Here is a 23,683-nt window from a genome sequence, read left to right on the forward strand (position 1 = left end):
CCATTTTAAAAGAATGTGACTCTGCTTCAAAAGCAAAAGCTTGTCATCTCTCTGAGCAAGATCTGTGCCAGCAGCAAACAATACAAGGCAAGTGGGAAACACCCTTTGTAATCACAAAGACTTTCATAGCAGGAATTTGTACAGAGTATTTTTCTCAAACATGCAATCATGTCGAAGTTCAAGGTAAATGAAAGAAGAAAAGCAGTAGTTAGTTCCACCACATCCTGAGACATTCCTGGAGGTGTACAAACCAGCGCTGCTATTGCACCTAGTTACATATCAAAACAACACAAGAAATAGACCTGACAGAAGAATATATATTGCAAAGCATAGGATTTATATTTGTGAACTCCTTTCCCTAACCTGCAAATAGTCGAAAAGTCTGGATTGCCCAGGGGCCGGGGGGTGGGGGGGGGGGAATGATACTGAGAACAATCAGCTTTCAATTTTTGTGTGATTTACTTAGCTGTTCAATAAAAAGTTCTCCCGGATTGAACCTATTTTTGTACTCACACAAAGCAACCTGCCTACTGGTTTATAGGTATGTAAAAGTATTTCTTAGATTGGCACTCCTGCCTTCAGAAGAATTTATGGGGGAAATGATGCTCAATTCATCATATGTCATCTAAGTGTTATGATCCCACTGAATCTACGTTCCAAACCAGGCTTACAAACACAGTGTCATAAACATTCAGAACCACTTAGCTTTACATACATAACGAAGTACTATCTGTGTGTGTGTTGGGGGGGGCGGGGACTAATGGATCAAATGGTATTAGTAATTCTGATTCCAGTCCTAGACAAGGTGGCACTTAGCAAGCAAATTATGATATACAGCATTCATCCAAATGCTTCTTGCAGTGATCAAGGCAAACTTTCTGTCTTTTTCAAGAGACTTCAGGGAAGTCTGGATCCAGCTCTGACAGTTCTCCGTAAGATGTGCAGGCGAGTTAATTACTGAAAGTGACTGCACATCCTGTTACTTTGACAAGCAAGGAGCTAATGGATTATTATAATATAGCAGGGGGTTACTTACATATACTGTATTATAAAGTTTCTGCTTCTGAAAGACAAGCAGGTCCGAATGAGCCTGCGGAAATATTTATATTTATATAAATACTTATCATATTAATAGCATGCTAATAAGTTAAATCTTTCTTGCTTTATGATCCTCTCATGAGAGAATGAAGATGTGCTACAATACAAGTGTTCTGAATTCAACAAATGTGTCAGCAAATCTAATGGAGTATTTATTAATATGCAATATACTGCATTTCCAGAACCAAAATTTGTGGCTGGAAACAAAGTACAAGAAGGACAGAGGAAATAAATGAATTTGGAGTACAGATTAAATTATTGCATCCTAAAATTATTTTTCCCACTCTTTAATGTAATAATAGAGGAATGGATCATTTTTGTGAACATCTATAGTTTCTCTCTCTCATTTTCATTATTCTTTTTATGTAAATGTGTCCCTCTGGTAATATAAAAAAGGTCTGTCATTCATATAATATGAACTGAATTTAATTATACACAAGACACAGTTGGTTTCTTGGAATCTTGTTCTTTTCACTGGATTGGAGAAGTCTGTTGAAGATCATGTCCAATATATTCATGAGCCTCTTGGGAGATTTTACATTTTAGAAGCTGAAACCATCTGTTCAATTTAATGCGAGGTACAGGATGTGATCCAGAAGGGAACACACACACATTCTGGACACACACCTACATTTTCTCAGAGTTACGTTTTTAGAAGTTCTACTCAAAGAAGCCTCAAACTTCCCTTAAAACTTCTCCTGAGTTGAGAGCTTTCAGCAGGATAAATGCCCCCCAGGTTCCCTTTTAAACTGAGCTTGTGTCAATTTGCAAATTGCTTCTTGAACTTGCAGAAGTTTAAAGAGCAGTTTGAGGGTTCTGTGAAGGCATCTTCTGAAAAGGTAAGTGAAATCCATGTCTGCGCACAGTATGTTCAGTCACCTCCCTGAGGCTGAAATAGCTTTTCCAGAGAATTAAAGCTGGTATGATAGAACCTTCATTGCCTTAAGTCCTCATGTCTGATTATTTTTTTTTTAAAGGTGCTTCCTCAGTAATAATGGTTGGCCAGAGATGATGGTGAGACCAAAGAAATTAGCTACAAAGCTTGGTTTCAAAACCAAGTAGTTCTCCTTAATAACTTTGTGGATGTAAATTATATGAATATGTTTAACATTTTATGTAAAGATGTGCTATGGTTGCTCATTTCTTTTTGCTATCATAAGCAATTGCCTAGTAATAGAACAAAAACAAAACACAAAACAATGCATTGGTCTGACATCCCAGTATTAAAAACCTTTCCTAAATATAAACCCACCTTTTTCAATTAAACTTGATTTCAAATAAATATTAATGTTATTTTAAAAATAAATTGTCCTGTTGGTACATTTTTTTATCTATGGTATACGGTACTTTCTCATAAACTTCTTTTTGTGATTTTGAACAAACCACAAACATTCTAGAGAGATTTGACCCTCTTCACTTTCCCTCTCAACTTTTAACCCTTGGAGACTCCAGTGTAAATGTAGGGCCACCTCAGTAAGTCCAGGCAGGAAGATTGTTCAACAGTAGGGTGGCGGTACACAAACAGAATCACTGTCCTGTTTCTGATAGTAAAGGTAAAGGGACCCCTGACCATTAGGTCCAGCCGTGACCGACTCTGGGGTTGCGGCGCTCATCTCGCTTTATTGGCCGAGGGAGCCGGAGTACAGTCATGTGGCCAGCATGACTAAGCCGCTTCTGGCGAACCAAAGCAGCGCACGGAAATGCCATTTACCTTCCCGCTGGAGCGGTACCTATTTATCTACTTGCACTTTGACGTGCTTTCGAACTGCTAGGTTGGCAGGAGCAGGGACCGAGCAACGGGAGCTCACCCCGTCGTGGGGATTCGAACCGCCAACCTTCTGATCGGCAAGTCCTAGGCTCTGTGGTTTAACCCACAGCGCCACCCATGTCCCTTATACCCTGTTCCTGATACCCAGCATCAAATAAAGGCATTCGAACTCAGTGGATTGATGGGTAGGGTGCCAAGCAAGGGATATAATATCATGATAGACAATAGCAACCCTACCTCTCTCCCCATTGGGTCTATCTTGCTGCACCACTGAGTACAGGTAACTGGTGGGCTTAACTGAGATAGATAAATGTCACTATTCTCATCTACCACTGCACTAAGACCTCAGTGATGCAAGCCAGGTCAACATAGACATAGTTATTCAGAACTAAATTGTGGATAAGAGGAGATTTCTCTTTTGGTGACCTGAAAAAGCAGAATCTGCAGGCCCAATGGGTAATTGATATGGCAACCGTGAGAACTTCAACTGAGTGGTGGACAGGTGGACAGATAGCTGTAAGGTGTCTATATCCTTTCTCCTCACCTGATTCAACAGTTACCCATCACAAAGTCTGAATATGGGGTATCTCTTCTTCCTTACTAAAACACAGTCCATCACATAACATCCACCAGATATAATTGGAGCAGCCGAACATGGAACAAGCATTAGATGGAATAAACGCTCTCAGCTATTCCCGCTGACCCAGCAGTTGTGAACACTGGTCTTCCCCCAGATGCTGCTGGTGGGCAAGAATTCTGCATCTGCCTGGCTTAGAATAGACTCAGAATCATAACACACAGATTGGTCACAATGCCCTATTCTTCACATTTATATTCATTTAAAACATTTTAACCACACCTCCTCCAAAGCTCCAGATGGCTTACAAAACATCTAAAATTAAACTTATAAACCTCATAGAAAACCATTACAATTCATCAGATAAATTTTGATTATCTCCTGTAACAACAACAAAATAAATACTGAGAATATTTACTCAGTAAAAGTTATGTTCTACATAAGTGCTTGTGCTCTTGGTGGGTTGGGGGAGGAGAAAGGGTCACTACAGCAAACGTCTAATGTCTTAGCCAAAGCTATGAAAGCCTCACATCCATTGTGAAGGAGAATGGGGGAAATAATAAATAAATCTACATTTCAGAATAATCTGGGGAAATGAAAGCTGCTGCTTCCAGCTTTGGATTCATACCAGGCTCCTGTTGGCATAGCAAAAAAGATATTCATCAAGATTCTGGAATAAAACAATATGGTGTAAATTACACTGGCAACCCAACAAAGGAATGGAATCCTATGGGCTGTTTTGCCCAAATACTTCTGCACCTGGAAAGCAAACAAAAATCTATTTTGTGCATCCATGTGCACACAATGAGATGTAAAATCAGACCGTTGCTTGAAAGCAGCAAAAGGAATGCTTATTGCAGTAGCACAACTCCTTCGAAAGGAAAGCTTTATAATTACACATAGTATTGTATAAAAACAAACAGCAGACATTTAGTAGAAAATCACATGAACAAAGCTGGGCTCCTTTTCAATATATTTCTCAGCAGTAGATGAGAGAAAAATCAGGAGCTAAAGTATAACAATTTAAGTGCTGGCAAACCTTAACACCACATATAACCTTGGTATTTTCCAACAGACAATTAAGCAAGCATATATACATCTTAATTTCAGCGACACTTACACATGCTTAACTGTATATAGGATTGTCCTCTTTCCTCTCTGTGTGAAATTTAGTAGCACATCTCACAGAACATACAATTTGCATTTATATCTGTAATATGTAACTATACATTCAAATATTGTTCTGGTTTTGATAGCCACACCATATGTTCGTAAATATCCTCTCTAAAAGAACACAAATATGTGTCACTTTGAAAATAAAGCCCAGAAATTATCAATGTTTCTAAGTCAACAACTTCCAGTCAACATACACATGGCCTTGGTTGCAATTCATTCTTAACCAGCCCCATATTTTACACTGTACAAGAACTGAAGGATCAGTAACCTTTAATCTTCCCACTGACGTACTCCTGCTTTATCAAAGCCAAAGGGACCACCCAGACTTCTGTTTTATTCAGGAACGTGTCATTGATACGTTAAAAGTGCATTTGAAGTAGATTTATAATGGCCCATTCGCACATCCTCCCACTTTATCAGTTATTCTGTGATGCTTCCCCAGCAATCCTGCATCATTGCATCTGTAGTTTAATTCCACCCACTGCCATTGCCCGTGTTCCTGCCACCCCCAATTCCCCACCTTTTCTACCAGAATGCACCAACAGGAAGTATGTGGGAGTAGCACAGCAGTACAAGCTTTTCCCCTTCCTTGTCTTAGCAGTTTCATAGAAATCCATGTCACCACCCCAGCTCAAAAGCTGAGAGGAAGGCTGGTTCAACCACACGGGAACAACCTGGCAACCACCTCACTAGTCTTTGCTGCTCAGTGCCCGCCAAGCCACAAAAAAGGTGTGTGGGGGGGTTCGCTCTACTTGAAGACTCTCAGAGATGCTTTCCACAAAGACCATTCCCTCCAGTCATTCAAGCTCCAGTGCATGGCTGGTCAGGGGCTTGCTAGGTGAAGAGGTGGGGACTGGAGGCTACAATTTTGGGCTTGGCCAGCCAGGCCAGCCTAAGGTTGGAGATCCCTGCTGACCTCCATGCCCAATGATACTTTGAAAAATATTTTCCAGTCAAAAGGTCAGAACTGTCAATATACACCAACGTTCCACAACTTCCATGCTTTCATTAAACATAGGAACAAAAGGCATTTTCTTTGTGTCTGTAGATGGGGGCATAGAAGCCCCACTCCTGTGCACATTGCCTTGCACACTCAAGTCTCCAGTCATCCCTGTGTTGATAAAAGTCTGAAAGGGGCTTCTACTTGCACTGCCTTGAAGTTAAGCAGAATGCCTCAGGCGAGCAGGGACCATGCTTTATCATGGGCTACAAGCATGAACTCAAATGAACTCAAAAAGGCTTCCTGCAAGCATTCCCCACTCACCGCACTAATGTGTGGAGACTTAAAGCACAGGGTGATATGCACTGGTACACTGTGGCGAGGCTTCTGTGAGTGCCCCTCCCCCACCTATAATAGCATTCCTATATTGAATACATAACAAGGTATGCCCTTCCTGTTTATAAAGTTCAGTGTGGCCCATTTGTTTTAGAGCACTACAGAATGGAAGTGGCTGTTTCCCCTACATCAGAAATAATCACCTTATTTTTATTTTTGACAAATTTTGCTTGTGCAGTATTATTATTTTCCAATGAGATGGCCATCTCATAAGTTGCACCAAATAAGACACTTCAGTGCAATTTACATACCATCATCATTGGTATAATCTGACTGAAGGCAAAAACCTTGATAACTGCAGTAAAGGATGTAAATAAATTGGTGGTGGTGGGGATCTTACATTTATCGTCAATAACATGGCACCATACCATTACAAATCAGAATAATCACAGTTAATTATGGTCATCCACAACTATTCAAAACTATTGTCAACCTGTGACTCCAGATAGACATGAAAACATTTACGGTATTTAATGTTCATGAGATACACTTGTCCATGTAGCTCACAGTTCAGACAATATGAAATTGCATCTAAATAGAGAATAAAAATGGTATCTCACCCCTCAAAACAAAACTGGAACTTTGGCTTATAGGAACCGCTTAGGCCCATATTCCCTCCTCATCATCCTGCCAGCCAGACATTAGAAGGTGTTAGCATTGGAATGAAAGAAGAAACGGTTAGTTACGGTGGTGCAACTGAAGATACATCGATCTTCAATGATGAAGGCATTAAAGTTTTCAAAGAAAATGTTATGAAATTTAAGCAACAGCTATGTTATATCACAAGCGACAAAAGCAAGAATATAATAAGTCATTCCGTACATCCAACTGCAACTGTGAATCAAAAGTGGATTGTACAATTCAACAGCAATGGTTTGCATATAAAAACCAATTAAGACTATTGCAGAAAGAGTCTAAGGCTGAAATCCTATGCTCACCTACCTGGAAGCAGCTGCCATAGAGCTCCGTGAGGCTGACCTCTGAACCGACATGTATATCACAGGCATATTGGTAATTACTACAATAATAAAAGCTTTCCTTTCAGGAAGGCACAGACATATATGATACAACATGACAAAGAATGAGATAACTTAGCGAGGCAAGTATATTCTTACATAAAGTCAATCCAAGCCATTACTGCATGGTATACTAATGCGGTGCCAAAAATGCCCCCTGAATTTTTTCTTGACCAATTTATCACAAGAGAAATCACATTCAAAAATTATGAAAGGAGAGAAGAAACATTGGTGCAATGCTCATATGTGAGATACAGGGGTTTCTTGTGACTATTTTATTTCCAAGGTGACCAAAGGGTGTTTGTGATGTCTGTTATTTCATTCTACAAATCATATCTTTGAACCCTTCATGGGAGAGAATTGGGAGGCTGCATACTGTGCTCCTGGTTTTTCTGGTCATGTTTCTTTTTAAGTGAAATCTTTTTACTTTTAAAGAAAGAAAGAAAAACTGACTGCGCTAATCTCAGGTGCTCGGCAGTTAGCCTCCCCTGTTTCCTGTGTTTCAGTTCATGAGGTAAATTCTTTCACTGGGCTTTTTCAGATCAAGATGCAGGTAGCTCGGGTGCGTGGAAAGAAAAACACACACAAAGCCATGGCCATCTTGCAATGATAAGCTGAGTTCAACCCCACAGAAATTGTAAAGAAATGCTTAAGTGGTCTGAGAAACCGGGTGGACATAGGGAATGGAAGTCTCTTTTGTAGGGAAAGAAACTTTTTTTAAAAAGGAGGAAAACAGTATAGCTTACATCAATAGATGCCTTGTATTAATGCAAGGTGCCTACTTATGGCCTATTCTTGCTGCATCCCCATGTGCTGCATTCCACATTGTTGCAGAATGTTCCTCATCCTTCAGGTGTTGCTTTTTGGGGGTGGTACACAGAGAAGAAGCTGGAACAGGATCACCATATGAGCAGAATTCTACTCACATTCCTCTTTACTCCAGCTTATGTCACAGTCAACTTTTGCGTCAGGCATAGATTCTTTCTTTTGCCTCAACAAACCATCACTGGGTTAACAGAGGTTTAAAAAGTAGCAATAACTGATGGATTGTGTACACAGGTTACCATATTTACTTTAACTACTGCCATCTAATACATATTATCTTATCCCTGGAAGACACCAATATGGGATTGTAAATAAATCAATTAAATATATTTTATGAATTACCGGTACTTTTTTTCAGTATTGAGAATTCTGCAGTTGGCTAACTCTGAAACGTATCTTGTGTTAGGGACAATCTTACTTGTGAATAAATACGCATAACATTGTGATGTTGCATTATTGTTTATTATTCAAATATACCATATACTACATTGTGAAAACCCACAGTGGCAACATCACTACTAACCTCAATCAAGTCAATATAATAAAAGAACAGCTGAATGTTATATTTTTTAAAGCAGACATTAAGACAGATGTTACGTACATTACTGAATTAAGCAGAAAAATATGGCAGTCAGATATAAATTTAAATATAATTAAACTTAGAATAAAGCCAGCCCATTTTTTACCATATTTATTTCAATAGGGACACTGAATGCATTCATCTTTGTTTCAGTTTATAATTCAACTTGCATAGTCCCTTATTTGCTGGTTTTGATCCCTTTTAACGGCTTGACCAATTTAACTTTCTACACTTGGCCAGTGTTTCTCAAAATGCTCTAGTGCAGGAGTAGCCAATGTGGTACTCTCCAGATGTTATTGGACTTTAACTACCAGTCAGTATGGCCAGTGGGTAGGGATGATGGAAGATGGAATCCAAAAGCATTTGGAGGGACCATGTTGGCTACCCCTGCTCTAAATGGTCAAATCCCACATGATCTTGTTAAAGCAAAGTGTCTAAGGATCAGGATTCAAGCCACCCATCTTCTATGGCACTGTATCCTAAAGGTAAAGGTACCCCTGACCGCTGTATAGGCTAAGGGAGCTGGCATTTGTCCACAGATAGCTTCTGGGTCATGTGGCCAGCATGACTAAGCCACTTCTGGCGAACCAGAGCAGTACACAGAAACGCTATTTACCTTCCCGCCGGAGTGGTACCTATTTATCTACTTGCACTTTGACGTGCTTTCGAACTGCTAGGTGGGCAGGAGCAGGGACCAAGCAACGGGAGCTCACCCAGTCATGGGGATTTGAACCACCAACCTTCTGATTGGCAAGCCCTAGGCTCTGTGGTTTAACCCACAGAGTTAAGTACTTAATTCATTCCGGAGGTCCGTTCTTAACCTGAAACTGTTCTTAACCTGAAGCACCACTTTAGCTAATGGGGCCTCCTGCTGCTGCCGTGCCACCAGAGCATGATTTCTGTTCTCATCCTGAAGCAAAGTTCTTAACCAGAGGTACTATTTCTGGGTTAGCAGAGTCTGTAACCTGAAGCGTCTGTAACCTGAAGCGTCTGTAACCTGAGGTACCACTGTATTATCTTTGAATCAATTGAAACATTATTTTTACTTGATTGTTTGTTTACAATATATTGTGTACTAGCAAAAGTTTCTCTCCCCAATTGAAATATTTCTATTTTATTTGGGGTTTAAAGAGTCTTCTGCACTCACATTTTGGAAACAAATTTCTGAATGGTTTGCTTTCTTCTCTTTTAACATAAATGACAGAGAGCAGAAGCTGCCACAGATTTGCTAAGCATAGTAGTAGACAGAAATAAAATGGCATGGTTATACGAACAAACAAATGTTCCAGCTGTGAGAATGCCACTGAGTTAAAAGCAAAACAAAAAAGAAGGGAAAGAAGAGGAAGTTATGACTTGAAAAGTAGGGATGAGGCGAAGTGTATCATAAGACAATGTTCTGACAAATTTTCCAAGAAAAGTTCAGTAGCCTGAACTAATGGAGTATCTTAGTCCTCCCCTAGAGAATATTTTGCAAAATGGTCTCCCTAATTTCACCGTGCATGAATTTTGAGTGCAATTGTAGATCCAGTTTTTATATTGTTTAATATTGTTGAAGGAAGCAGTGGACTTGGCTCCTACACCCTCCATTAGCTTAGATGGCCCTCTTCATTTTTCAAGTCTCTCAGGCTCCTGGGCAAGAAGCTTCTCCTGTTACGCCAACACCGACAATACTAGAGATGTGGTCGTGCAATTTTAGTAGCACTGCTTGAATATAAACAGTGGTCTTCAGGTGGCCCTTGAACCCTTCTCCTGGGGAAACTGTCACTTGTATAGGTTCTACAATGTTTCCTTCCAGCCACTTGGCTATGGAATTGACTGAACTGCTGTCACTGGAATGGTGGCCTGTCTTCCTCTGCCTTTCCCCTGGCCAAAGTCTTGCTCTAGTGCTGCTTGGACTTGACTGCCAAAGGATCAGAACCCTGCTTGAGGGCAGCTCTGGAGCTTATGCAGGAATCCAAGACTTGATTACAGTAATGGCGTTAATTTGGCTGACATTTTGGATACAACAGGATGATTGCAAGGCAATAGGTAGCTCAATTGGTGTGTTTTTCTTAAATTTTCCATTTTATTATCAGTGGCAGTCATGTTAGATCAAAGATGTGGCCACATAGGATTGTGGAATTCCTGGACATGAAATGTACAACCTTTAAGTCTTTTTAATTCATTTGCAGCCATGCAGCTTGGCATGCAGCAGATTTCGACTTGGCACACCCAAAACATGTCTGCCCACTTCTATTTTGAAAATGCCTCTAGAAGTTTATTTAAGCAAACAATTTTTCATTTTTCTGAGAGTAACCTCAAAGGTTTAGGCTGAAAGGGGGTCTGAGAATCCTTTAAATAACAAGAAATAAATATATGAGTGTGGGTTCTTTCTTCCTACTGAGCTATGGCTATGCTGGTGGTGGCACTGTGGCTGCTTCCTGCCAGTATGCTCATGCAGTGTTTGTAGAAGACAGCAGATGGATTAAGTGTCATTGCCAAAGTTGTTGCGAAAACTGTAACATTGACTGGTGCCTTCCAGCGTAGCCTTTATGAGGGTGTCTTTGGGAGCAATGCCATGATAAGCAGTAGGTGATGAATGCAGCTTTCACTGTCTGTTTGCTCTCTTTTCATTGCTTTCATTGTGCTTTTTGAAACAAGCTAAGGTGTGGCAGCAACTGCCTTCACTGGACAATGAGATTTCCCTTCCTGCCACCCCTGTGTACAGCTGGGCCCTTTGAATAGGGTAAGATATTGTCTTAGCATGGCTCTAACTCCCAGCTGCTCTAGAACTACTAGATAACTAAGGGTTGTTGGGTTGTGTGTGTGCATGCGAGCTTAAAGGCAGGGAGGGATCATCTGTCCAAATCAGAGGATACTGTTCAGATTTCATAACTCCAAGAACTGGCTCCTGAATTTGCTTGTCTTTCCACCCCCCATGGTGAGCCTGTGGGTAGAGAATGCCTTAGCTTTTAATCTCTGCGTAGCTCTTAGAAAACCTTAGGCACTCTATAAGTGATAAATTACAACATCAACATCTAAACTAGATAGAAATTAACATGTGCTCCTTTATTTATTACTATAACTAAAAATGTTTGGTTCCCTGATATTTAACCTGGTTTTAAGGACAATGCATAATATTAATAATAATAGAACATGTATAGTATATTAATATTATTATTATAATATCAACGTCATTAATTTATATGCCACTTATATGCTAATATGCATTCTAAGCAGTTTACAACTATAAAATCCATTATAAAACCCATATCTAATTAATATACAGAGCATTAAAACATCCTTAATTTAAATATACAATAAAGCAAACTGGTTAAAAAGAATGACAATTGAAACATTTTTAAAAAACCATTTAAAACAGTAAGATCAGATGTTCAATTTCAGAGCAATGCTTTCCCAGACAGGTGTGTCTTCTGAAGCCAGTGGAATGCCAATAGTGATGGGCCTCTCACATTTCAGAAATCAGTAAATACACAAGGACTACCTAGTTTCAGATCCCATGAGTATTAGACTGATTCTTTTAATATAGTTGACAAATCAATGTGGAAATGGAATGAAAAAGACATGAGTGAATAGATGTGAAAGTGACATGGACTGAGAATAGACTGATTTGCTAGTCCTTAAATAGGTTCAAGTGATATGTCTGGGTCTCTTTGTTTGCTTTTCTTAGTGTTTCAAGAATCAAGAATCTTGAAATCTTCATCAAGAATCAGACTGTATGCATGTGATTGAATGAAAGGCCACAGCCTCCTAACTGAATACAACTGCTCCCATAATATGACTAACATCTATAAACAATGAAGTGGTTTTAGAATACTTGGTAGGACAAGAGTATCAATTAAAAATGCTTTCACAACACAGTCTTCCCAATGTTCATGAGTTAAACTCTTTTGGCTTCCTTCCTTCAGTGGAAAAGCCTGCCTGACAAGACTTGTCACAGATGCCTTTCATGTCCCTGAGTGCAAAGAATTAACATCTCAACTTGAGTTAAGTAAATCTAGTGATAATAATGTGCTCATCTTATGATTTTTTTTTAAAAAAAAAGCTGATATAAGGCATCTTTTCTTATTGTCTGCAGCCTGCTACAACTGATGCATTGAGTTGTCAAACATGTAACTACTGGCCCTGAGACTATAAAACATTTCTACATGTTGCAGACAATACTCTTTTTTTACATGCTGGTTGCCACATAAGGGGTTTAATTTCTTGTAACAAATATGTTTACTTGCTGTGGCCTGAAAAGACTTTATGTTTTTAAAAATGTATAGGGCCATTTATTTTTTAAAAAAGAAAAGAAAATATGACAATGTACTAATCCTGAGTCAGTTTATGGGAAACATGTAAGGTCAAATAAAACTTGGTGATGCCTAGACCTGTACATGCATCCAGAATTAACAGGTTTAATAGAAGAACACATCAGCCAGAAACGTCATTGTCTGGGAAACAAAATTCTGAGGACCTACTGGTATATCATCAGTATGGCTAAGTCAAAATAATGTGCCTTGTTTCAGATTCATTTCCATGTGTGCCAACAAGAATCTCTTTCTTTTCCCCATTTACTTTTGACCCTCACTGGGAATAAATGTGACAGTATTCTTCGAAGCCCTTTCCTTCCACATTGTCCCTCACTGTCATATAATATGACTGGCTATAGTGGCCCATATGCTTTTGTAGGTTACTGTCAACTATAGGATTTTGTTACCTTCCACATCTAATATAATGTGAGCAGCTGATTTCAGTACCCTACAGGATTCAGTGGGCAAACGAGTCTGAGCGCAGCTGAGGAGAAATATGGCCCTGATACTGGCCACCTCATGAGAAGAGAAGACTCCCTGGAAAAGACCCTGATGTTGGGAAAGATGGAGGGCACAAGGAGAAGGGGACGGCAGAGGATGAGATGGTTGGACAGTGTTCTCGAAGCTACCAACCTGAGTTTGACCAAACTGCGGGAGGCAGTGGAAGACAGGAGTGCCTGGTGTGCTCTGGTCCATGGGGTCACGAAGAGTCGGACACGACTAAACAACTCAACAACAACAACAACATGGCACTGACAAGCAGCCAGTTTAGCTTTGCCAAGTACCCTCAAAACAAGCCGAGCTTTTTATTAAAAAGTCACTTATTTAGCTGCACTAGAAACAATTCAGTGTTTAATCTTATGAGTTTTCCCTCAAAAGCCTAGACTTACTTAGGTGGGACTGGTGCAAATTGTGTCAACCAACTTGCAAGTAAGTGTTTAGCAATTTTAACCTTGGGAATCCTTTCCACCAGTTATAGAAAGCTGCCTTCTGTCAGGCCAAGCTATTTGCAAGGGACTCTATTTAATCCGGTTGGCAGCACCTCTCCAGTGTGTCATGCCAAAGCCTTTCCTACCCTGACCTTCTAGCTGGAAATGCCTGCAATTGAATCAGGACCTTCTACATGAAAAGCACCTGCTCTACCAGTGAGCTTTATGGTCTCCTTCCTCTGAAGCTCTTCTTCCAAGTCATGGCTCAGCCCCTTAACTGATATTATACAGTAGCTATCACAAACGGCTTCAACAACCCATATTGCAAAAAAAAATTCATGAAGGGAATAGAAGAGTAAAGGGGGAGGCACAGCATTCTGTGTCATTTATGGGCAATACAAAAGCAAGGAATTTAACTGCACATTTAATGGCTACATTTTAAGAAGCAGAAATCAGTGCAGCTCCAGAAAAGCATATGTGCTGTTAGGATAGGGATTAGACATTAATTAGCACTGGGCTGCAGTAATATGAAGAGAGTGGGAGAGTCAACAAGGGCAAATGAAAAAGACAGTATTTTCAAGGTAGGGCAAAATCTATGAATTTGTGCTGGGGGAGGAGTGAGACTTACTATTCTGAAAGAATTTACTATGATAGCACGGAGTGCATCCGTCTCTTTCTTTTGTTTAACAAAAGCTTTGACACCACAGCATGCAGCAAAGGAGATACAATCAGCAGTGCAGCATTGTTATAACGTGTTCCATAGGACGGTCCAGTAGAAACAACTGTTTGTCACCATGTAGCATCCATCATTCCCTGGGGCTTTGCCAGGAGACAAAATGGCTGCCTTATGAGGCCCTTCAGGGAGTGAAATGGCCCCATGAAAGCTGGAGTGCTAGCATTAATGCACGTTTCCAATGTACATTAATACATTTCCAAAGTCTGAAGGCAGCTGTTGGTAGTATGCATGCAACACACCTCTTTTAAAAATTAAAAATACCACTTAACCATAAGAGGTTTACTAGTGTTTTGTGGTTTTACACTAGCACTATATATTGGGTCACCAAAAACAAAAAACCCAGATGCAGTTTTGAGTGCAACACACAGTTCTGAGTGGAAAACTTAGGCTTGTGTAATAAAAACAAGGAGCAATCAAATTGCAGTAACTATATGGAATGACAAATAACAAAACCTGACCTGAAAAACACATGATTCATGCTTTTAAAAAATGCCAGAACAGGCAACAATTCATTTACAGTTCATTTCAGTTCTTCTTTGAAAGCAAAGAAGCAACAGATCTACTTGCTGGTTTTCTGCATAACAATCTAATGAAGCAATTAATCTGTGTTTTCTTGCTTCATTAATCTGTTACTTTCTTATTCTTCTGCTCTTTTTATTCACAATATTCTTACTATTTAAGAACTGCTTGTGACATCTTCAGGTTCTAGCTATTCTCTTTCTACTCTGAGTCTGATCTTTGACAGTTAAGAGAGTCTCCACTTCTCCGAAAATGTAGAAATGGCCAGGGACCTGGAAATATTAAACCTGGAATGTACTTAAAATATGAATTTTGGCATGGTTTTTTCACTGTGCCGGCTGCAGGAGAATTTCTCCTGTGAGCAGGGACACCCCCCCCCCCTTGTATGTCGCCTTCACAGACCCAATGAAGGCCTTTGACCTCATCAGCCAAACAGGACTCTTCACACTGCTCAACGAGATAGTATGCCCATCTAAGCTCTCAACCAAACCCTGATTCAGGCAGGTACTTATATAAGTTTCTCCCTCCTCTCAAGTAGCCTCACTTGAACTGCTAGTAAGCCACTTTGCCAAAAGCCTGGCTCACCATCTCTCTGCTCCTGTGGGGAACGGTTCCAAGAACGTTTTCAAGAGCTGTCCACAAACATAGGGAACTGGTGTGAAGACGCCTCAACCTAGATCAGGTATGCTTGGATGCAATAGCTCTTGGGGGTTGCTGGTGTTCTGCTCCTTCTCCAGGGAGGCCTCAGGTTCCCTGTCTGGGCAGAGTTGAACCCTGACACTCATTCACCTTACTCAGTTCCTGCACTCTATACTCTCTCCAACATAATAAGCCAATCCTGCCTCTTCCTCCTCCCAGCTGATGCATCATACCAAGCTCATACTTCTCTGACACTTCTGTGTGAAGTCCATCTGGGGTAAAGCACTTGCATCCTTCACTTATGGATCCTTCACTTAAGCTCAGCCACTTTCAATTTCTCCTGTTATAAAATGTGTGACAAAGCCAAACAATGCTATGTCTTGATGCTGACAGAAAAATATACTCAGCATTCTATACTTCAGGTTTGCTTTCTAATACCAGAAGCAACTAAAATCACTGAGCTGCTTTGATAATTTGATACCATAGGACAACAAGTAACTGAAAATTTACTTTTATATATATATATATATATATATATATATATATATATATATATGTTACTACTGGTGAGCAGACTCAAACCAATTATATTCTTATGGACAGGTTGAGTTAATAAAAGACAACCATAATAAATTATACTTGAAGAGAACAGCTATCTAAACAAAAACCCTAAAGTGCATTAAAAAAGCAATTCCTCAGAAACATTACTTTTAATAGTTGAATCGGGACTCTTCAGAAATGCTATGAAAGCAAAAGGAGGAAAGAAAACCATAACAAGAGGAACAAAAAGGCCAAACGGAAAGAGGAAGGAAAACGTTTAGATTATTTGAGTGATGGAAATAAATAACAAAGCTATTAGTTTCAGTTCAAAGAGCATATCGCTTGTATTGTTTATTCTTTCTTTTGAACATTTATTTTATCCTGAAAATTGGCACAGTAAAAGCGTAAGCGACTGACCTGTTCTGGAGAGGGTCTGTGGTTGGAGTGCTGTGTCCTCCCAGGAGATCTGTGATGGTGGTGGTGGTGGTGGTGGTGGTAGTGGTGATGGTCATCATCATAGTTGTCTGCCATCAGCTTCATCCTGTTCTGCGTCTGTCAGGATTGAAACAAACAAAAGGCCACTAAGTGCTAAAATGTACTAATCAAAATTAAATGGTAGCTGGGTCTGCATTAGAACACTGATCCACATCTACCCCCAAATAGCTGGTTCTAAATTTCATTTGAAGTTCTGAGATGTAACTCTTATGCCTACCTGCACATCTTGTGTCCAGCCAAGCTGACCAAAGCCAACTAGTGCTTATGGCAGCCTGCCAGGCAGACCTGCATTGCCTTCGACCTAGAAGGCCACATGTACCTTAGACCTAGTAGGCTACCTATTCCATACAGCGTAAAACATGCAAGTTGAAGTTACAGCCTCATTTGAGCAAGAAGCTCCTCCCCTCCAACTTCCATGGCAGTTGGGTAGACACAAGTATTCTTCCTTTCCGGTTTTAATTCAACACATTTGAACTTGGTATCTTTTTCTGTTGCTGCAGATGAAGCCGGTCTACCAGCAGCTGGAAAAGAGGCAGCTGGGGGCACACTTACAGTGTGTGCCTATTCTTGCTTGTCAGTTTGGCACTCTGACCTGCCTGCCGCCTTACATCATATGATGACATTTAATGAACAGGTGGTCCTGATTTGGGCCAAACCAGACCACAACCAAATGAGGAGACCTGGCAAGTCTAACAAAATACTTGGCAGACTAGAGATTCTTCTAGGGGTTGGGTGCAGGATCATCCCTGCAAGTATGTCAAAATATGTGATAATGTAGTAGACATTGGTTTTCTGTTCAGGTTCTCTGGAGTCAGATCTGGGGACCAGCAGAGCCCAATGAAGCAGGGAAAACATCCCTATGCATAAAACAAGTATATTTCTTTACTGTGATACAGCCATGGAACTCAATTGCAAGAGCAACCCTATGATGTACATAATGTATGAATTGACCCTAATAGAGGGGTTAATGCAACATTTTTCTTGAAGGCCAAAAATGTTATCTAGAGGGCAATGTGGGTTTACTTTTCCCTAAATGACTGAAGTCATAATTTAATATGAATTGGCGGCTGGCATCCTAAATTGGAGCAACCCGTAGAATAAAGAAAGCTTGTTACTGACCTGCAGTTGAATATTCTTTATTGAGTCTTAAACATAGCAACAAATCACATGGTGAAAACACCTTTCCCATCTACACAGTGCCAAGTATTCTAATATAGTTCAAAGACAGACGCTACCCAAAATATATATGTTTCCAACAAGAAGCGTTTTTTCTACCAGGAAGGAGGAGGAAGATGCTCTTAGGTTCTTACCAATGAAGTTCTTGACAAATATCACTTTGGTTACTGTAAGCCTTACAATATATTTCCGCTTTGAGGGAAATTCTTAAAGTTTTATTTGTTTATTTTCTTATCAATGAACGGCCTTAAATTTCCTACCTTTCAACTGTACCCTTTAAAAATGTACTAGTTAAACAAGATGATATATGCAATCCTGAAAATGTTTCCTGTAATGAGGTGTTGGGGATTAGTCTTGTTATGGGGTAAGAACTGTGAATGGATGATGCCATCTTCTTAATTTGGTGCTGAAATATAAATAAACCACTTTTAATATTTCTTCCTGAGGAATCTAAATCATAGAAAAAGCAGGCACAAGACTACTGCTAAGACCAAATCCCACACTTTTTATGTCTCTTGATTGTAGTCTCGGGACAAGATTATTTGTTTAGGTAAGTTATTGCTTGGCAAGGATGACGGGGGGGGGGGGAGTCTGAGGCTGTGCTTTGGTTTCTCTCGTGGTTCAGTTATAAGAAAATAAGAATTTCTGTACTGAACTACTCTTTGACTGGGACATTTCTTCTACTTTAAAATATGGACTCCTGTCGTCTTCTGTGGTTTGAAGCTTTGAAACATGCCACAGTGATATGGGATTTTTTGGGGAGGGGAGTAAAAAGCAACTAGAAAACATGGGATGATTATAATTATCTTTATCAAGCTTGTAAACCAAATACTGTGAATTACTGCTGCCTGTTTTACTTTCTAATTCTTTTAAGGTTCAGTAGGCTTTGAAATGCCAGGTATAGTTTTATTCCAGGAAGAAATTAATTAACTAGATTGGAATTTGTCCAGGACCCCCAGGGGCTTTATACCTCTACACTTGCAAAAAATGCGATGGGATTTTTATTGACCACATGTGTTTAAAAGCTTAGTTTATCGGGGTGGGGAGAGAGAGACGACTGTGTACTTCCAACAGCACTATGTCCCTTAGAAATGTGCTTAACAGTATTGATCTGGAGGGAAGAGTGCCACCTACTGACACCATAGGGCCACCACTTCCTACACCTTCCTGGATTTCCTTAAAAATGATTTCAAGCCCATTATTGACCAAATCTGTTCCTATTTAACATGGAACAGGAAAGCAGAATAAAACCTACATTTTATTACTTTGAATTTTGTATGCAATTGGGTTTTGGATTCTGCAAATTTTAGCATATTATTTCAGAAGATACAGGAGCAATATATGAAGACGGAACTTTGCTTCCAAGTCCTTTGCAACTAATATTTAATAATGTAAACAATGCAGTTCATGGTACTATTCTGTGGAACTACGATTTCCTCTGCAAGGCATTTTAACTGATGTTTTCAAACATTGGTTTCAGTTGCCTAAGTAGTGACAGCATTTAAACTCTTAAGTCTATCTTCATGGTTTGCTTTTGTGTTTCAATAGTAGGAAGTTTAATTATAGGAAAACAGTAGCAAGGGAATGAATGTGTCACATTTTGGTCTTCTCTTGGGAATTATGTCTAGCCAAATTCCTATGAAAACCTGTTGCAGAAGTTTTGCGTGCATAGAAAATGGGAATATACATACAGTGCTTTTTTCTGGGGGGACGCAGGAGTACACATAACCCTAAACATTTTGTGAATCTTTGTACTTTTGTCCATTTGCTGTATTTATTCATCCCAATTTGAACTATAAAATGGTGATTTTCTTGAGTCAAAATGAGAGTACCCCTAAGCATTCTTTAGAAAAAAGCACTGTGTGTGTGTGTACACACCACTTTTCATTTTAAAAAAAATCTGAGTGGTTTACAAGAGTCATACATAAAACCACACAATAAAAACCATATAGAATTAAAGCCAGAGATCCACTATCAACAAAAACAACAAAATTAATGGTGCATTAATATGGCCTTAATACTAATTTCATGAAGTTTGATTATTAATATGGTGTTTATAATATCACAAAGTAATATAATATTACTGCATGAACAACTTGCTTTTATGTAAGTTATGTGGCACACTGGTCAGCAATGCCAGATGTTGAACCATTCGTAACACTTTTCCAACTGCAGCCCATGCCAAGCACCCTATGAAGCCAATGGCCGCCTTGTTCCCCAATCCTTGCTCCCCAGACAGCTGCCTAGGACACAGGCTCCTAAATATGGCACTGTGCAATAGTTCTTCTCTGCCAGTACTCCAAATACCTTCCTTTTTGGTTTTAACAGGGTGATGACAGAAACTTCGGGAAATGTGGATTTCTTCCTTCACCTAGGAATAATTCTTTCTAGTCTTACCATGACCAGTAACAATGTTTCCCTCAAAATTGCTTGGACGCTTCACCAAAGCAGGGCCCTGTGCTTCAAAAGTGCCCCCGAAATTCCACCTTAACAAAATTTGTTGGCAACCCAACACAAACAGCAATCCTACTACAGGATTCCTATAGCCCCAATCGGACTCTTTTGAAGCCAAGTACTGGAACCCTATTGAAGACTATCTGAGTGAGCCCCATTTATCATTTTTGTGCACAGGAGTACATACCCAAGTGTAAACAGATGTGGATCATGCCAAATGTTAACAGGACAATTGCTTATTTGTTGCTTTTCTCTTCAACATTGCTGTGAGCGAGAATCTGATTCTTTCCCCTGTTGACTGCCTGCCTGTCTGCCTATTTGCCCCCCCCTCTCTCTCTCTCACACACACACACACACACAATATATATACACAAGCTTGCTTTTACTGATCCCATATATTAGTTTGCCTAACCTCTTTACTGAACTTCTTTCTAAAACAACAACCATCTGCTAAAGAACACATTGGTTCATATAATATTAACACACAGTAAATGAAGCAGCAAATTAAATCAACTGATGTGGGCATGTATGGTTTGGGATCCAAAGAGCCACATGCACAATGAGGCTCTTCCAGTTCACATTTCCAGAGCAGCTCATTGTGCCTCCTTGAGAGGTCTTGAAAAGCCCCTTCTGAAGGGGCAAGGACAGGAGCAACATCTGACGTCATTGCCAGAAGTAGAAAAATGAGCAAAACTGCTCTTCCATGAGCAACACTTCTCAGTCATGAGTGTGGATTCCTGCCATCAACGTTAAGAATATGAGGCAGTCCCTTGTGTCAAAAACCTCACTGTAAGATACACAGCAGTTTAGCCCTATATGCTGCAGCCCTGACCCAGGCTACATACTCAAGCTCATTTAATACATATATTCTCTAGCAGTTCTACAGGAAAGCTTTATCTGGGTTGGCTAGTAAAGAAAAAACAGCAAATTAAAATTGTAATATTGAAATACTAATCTAAAAATACCTTTATCAGGTCAGCAAAAAATATCATTATCAGTTATCCAGATCAGATGAAGAATAAAATATTTGTGCCTGGGATTTAGAAGTGGAAAAATAGTTAAGGCTTGCTGCTAAGAAACAGGAAAGACACAGTTATGGTTCCCATGCAGAACTTCTTCATCGTATCTCCCCCTTCACAGACAGAATTAGAAACTGCTTTGCTTACAGTAGCTTATCTGAGGTCTAGTACAATGACATTCCAATGAAATGATCAGTGACTCGTGCAACTTTGCTGTTCTTCCTCTGTTCTGTATCGTAAGGAAATGTATGGGATGCAAACACAAATACGTGACCATGATGTCTCAGAAGCTAGGGATGGTGGAGAATTTTGCAATAATCAAACTTTAATTTGAGCTCTGCTCTACACTGCTCACTCATTCACCCACTATGCAAGCCAATTGGTTTTCATGTGAGCAAACAGCTAGACTGGGCCAATATCATATAAGTTTAAGGAAATGCAAACCACAACAGATGGAGTTTGAGTTACAATAGTGTGATAAAAAGATGGACAGCAAACCCCATCCCTACCAGAAGATGATGAAGAAGAAAAGGGACCGCACAGGTGTGAGCAATTACTATGCTAAATGATTTCCAAATACAGACATAATGTCCTTAGCATAAAGGTGACAATTTGCATTGCAGCAAAATATAATGTCATGAAAGCATTGCAGCAAGCAAAGCAGGAGTTACACCATTTCTTGACTCTGAAAGGAAGGAGTACATGATTCCAACAGCAGCAATGCCCCTGAGCAAATGCAGTGCAAAACTGGGCAGGACTGTTGGGAGTCACAAACTAGCAACTGCAAATTGAGGTCAGCTGAAAGTCATGCACACTGGGACAAACAATACCAATGTCTGGCATTACTAAGACATTTCTATAATATTTGGCATGTTAAAGTGCTTCACATACAGCAACCATTCTTTCATTATCGACATGGGTGTGGATTTCCATTCTTGTGCTTTAAAACTGTACCTATGATAAAGTAGCAGATACAATAAAGGAAGTATTTGCATTGATAAAATATATGGCAAGAGCTATGTTTGGACAAAGTGACTGTAGCTTATCCCATATATTGCCCAGAGGTTATATATCCTTAAAAAGCACAATTTCTTTATAAGCCAAGGGTAAAGCAGATGAAGGGGCTTTTGTTAAAAACATTGGGGGGGGGGGCAAATTTATTACGCTTTCTTTCTTTCTTTTGCCAAAGTTGTTGAGCTTTCTTTAGTTTTGCTCAGAGTTTGTTTTTTTGCAAAATTGCAAAGAAATTGGATGTTTTTGAGCTATTTTTGAGGGAAATTGGCAAAAATGACACTGTCAACATCAGTTGCCATATGTTTTGATTTTCACGGACATTTAGCCGATTTCCGCCTGGACACTGCTGTTAGCTGCAGTATTCCAAGTATGTCTGCAAATTTCCAGATGTATGGCAACCCTGCAGAGTCTAGATGTTTCTGAACTACAATGGCCATCATTCTTGACTGCTGGCTATGCTGACTGGGGCTGATGGGAACTGAAGTCCAACAGTATCTACAGAGCCACAGGTTCCCTACTCCTGATCCAGCCGTTGCAAAAATGAATGTGTGGATGACCCTTGGGGTCCCAACTCTACAATTCTATGATTCTCTATTATAGAACAATTACATGCTATTGCATTAGCAAGAAGATACAGAAAATAGAACTGTGGAAAGAGAGCCTGTAGTAAGGTTTCATTATGTTATGCTCTCCAACCGATAGACAAAAATAATTCTGAAACAAGCTAGAACAAAATAGAAATGAACCCATGTGCTAAAGCAAAGAACCAAAAGATAACTGAATAGTTCTGCTTTTTAAATCTCTTACATCAGTGTGGTCTCATCTGCCTGAAAGTCATACAATCAAATCTTTCCATATTGCTAGAAATGATTTTTAGAAAGCCATTTTGGCAATTTCCCTATCAAAAGTCTGGATTGCCTAATTTGAACAGTAGCAGAAGGGCAATGAGCCTATTTCAGTCACATTAAAACTGAATTGGCATTGAATTAATCGTAACAATTCTGACACCTGTCACCATAGTTTTACAAAACAGGCATGGCTTATTCCAAGGCAAATTGAGAGGACATAATATAGTTCCTTCTTTCAAATACTGGTGGGTAATAGTCCTTTCACAAACAGCAGCTGGAATACTAGATGTGTGGCAGAATGAAAACTGTAGTTCCAGGGGCCAGACACTTATCTGAGGTACTAAGACTACATTTCAGCTTTTGTGACATTTGTGACTTAAGTTATATTGATTTAAACACAACCCATCTGACTTTTCTGTTGTGGTCACATATCTTTCCTAAGTAGGTACAAGTCTTAGAAGTTAAAAGTGTATAACACACAATAAAGTGTAGTCAGTAATGAATATGCTATGCTCATGCTAAAAGTATTTGCCTCAGTCCCAAATACTAAACGTGGTAATTACACGGAAGGATATGAGAACAAAAAAGGAAAGAAGTGGGCTAAAATATATAATTAACACCTTGGAAACAGAGCTGCTTGGAG

At 39.6% G+C, this 23,683-nt stretch overlaps 1 protein-coding gene across 11 annotated transcripts in view; it reads right to left on the bottom strand.

Annotated features, from left to right (window-relative positions):
- The window catches only part of ERC2 (ELKS/RAB6-interacting/CAST family member 2), a 526,798-nt gene that overhangs the window by 128,516 nt on the left and 374,599 nt on the right, over positions 1–23,683 (bottom strand). For 8 of the 11 annotated variants that reach the window (XR_013983315.1, XR_013983316.1, XR_013983317.1 and 5 more), the window contains one exon: positions 16,452–16,586. Coding sequence is in view for 3 of the 11 variants with exons in the window: in XM_080996735.1 (XP_080852861.1) it covers positions 6,556–6,582; positions 16,452–16,586 (162 nt within the window). In the remaining 8 variants the exon portion in view is untranslated. Of the gene's footprint in view, positions 1–6,515; positions 6,583–16,451; positions 16,587–23,683 lie in introns of all 11 variants that reach the window. The other 3 variants (XM_080996735.1, XM_080996737.1, XM_080996736.1) reach the window with 1 other exon arrangement.

This window comes from Podarcis pityusensis (assembly GCF_964106645.2).
Source record: "Podarcis pityusensis genome assembly, chromosome: 2".
Taxonomy (NCBI): Eukaryota; Metazoa; Chordata; class Lepidosauria; order Squamata; family Lacertidae; genus Podarcis; species Podarcis pityusensis.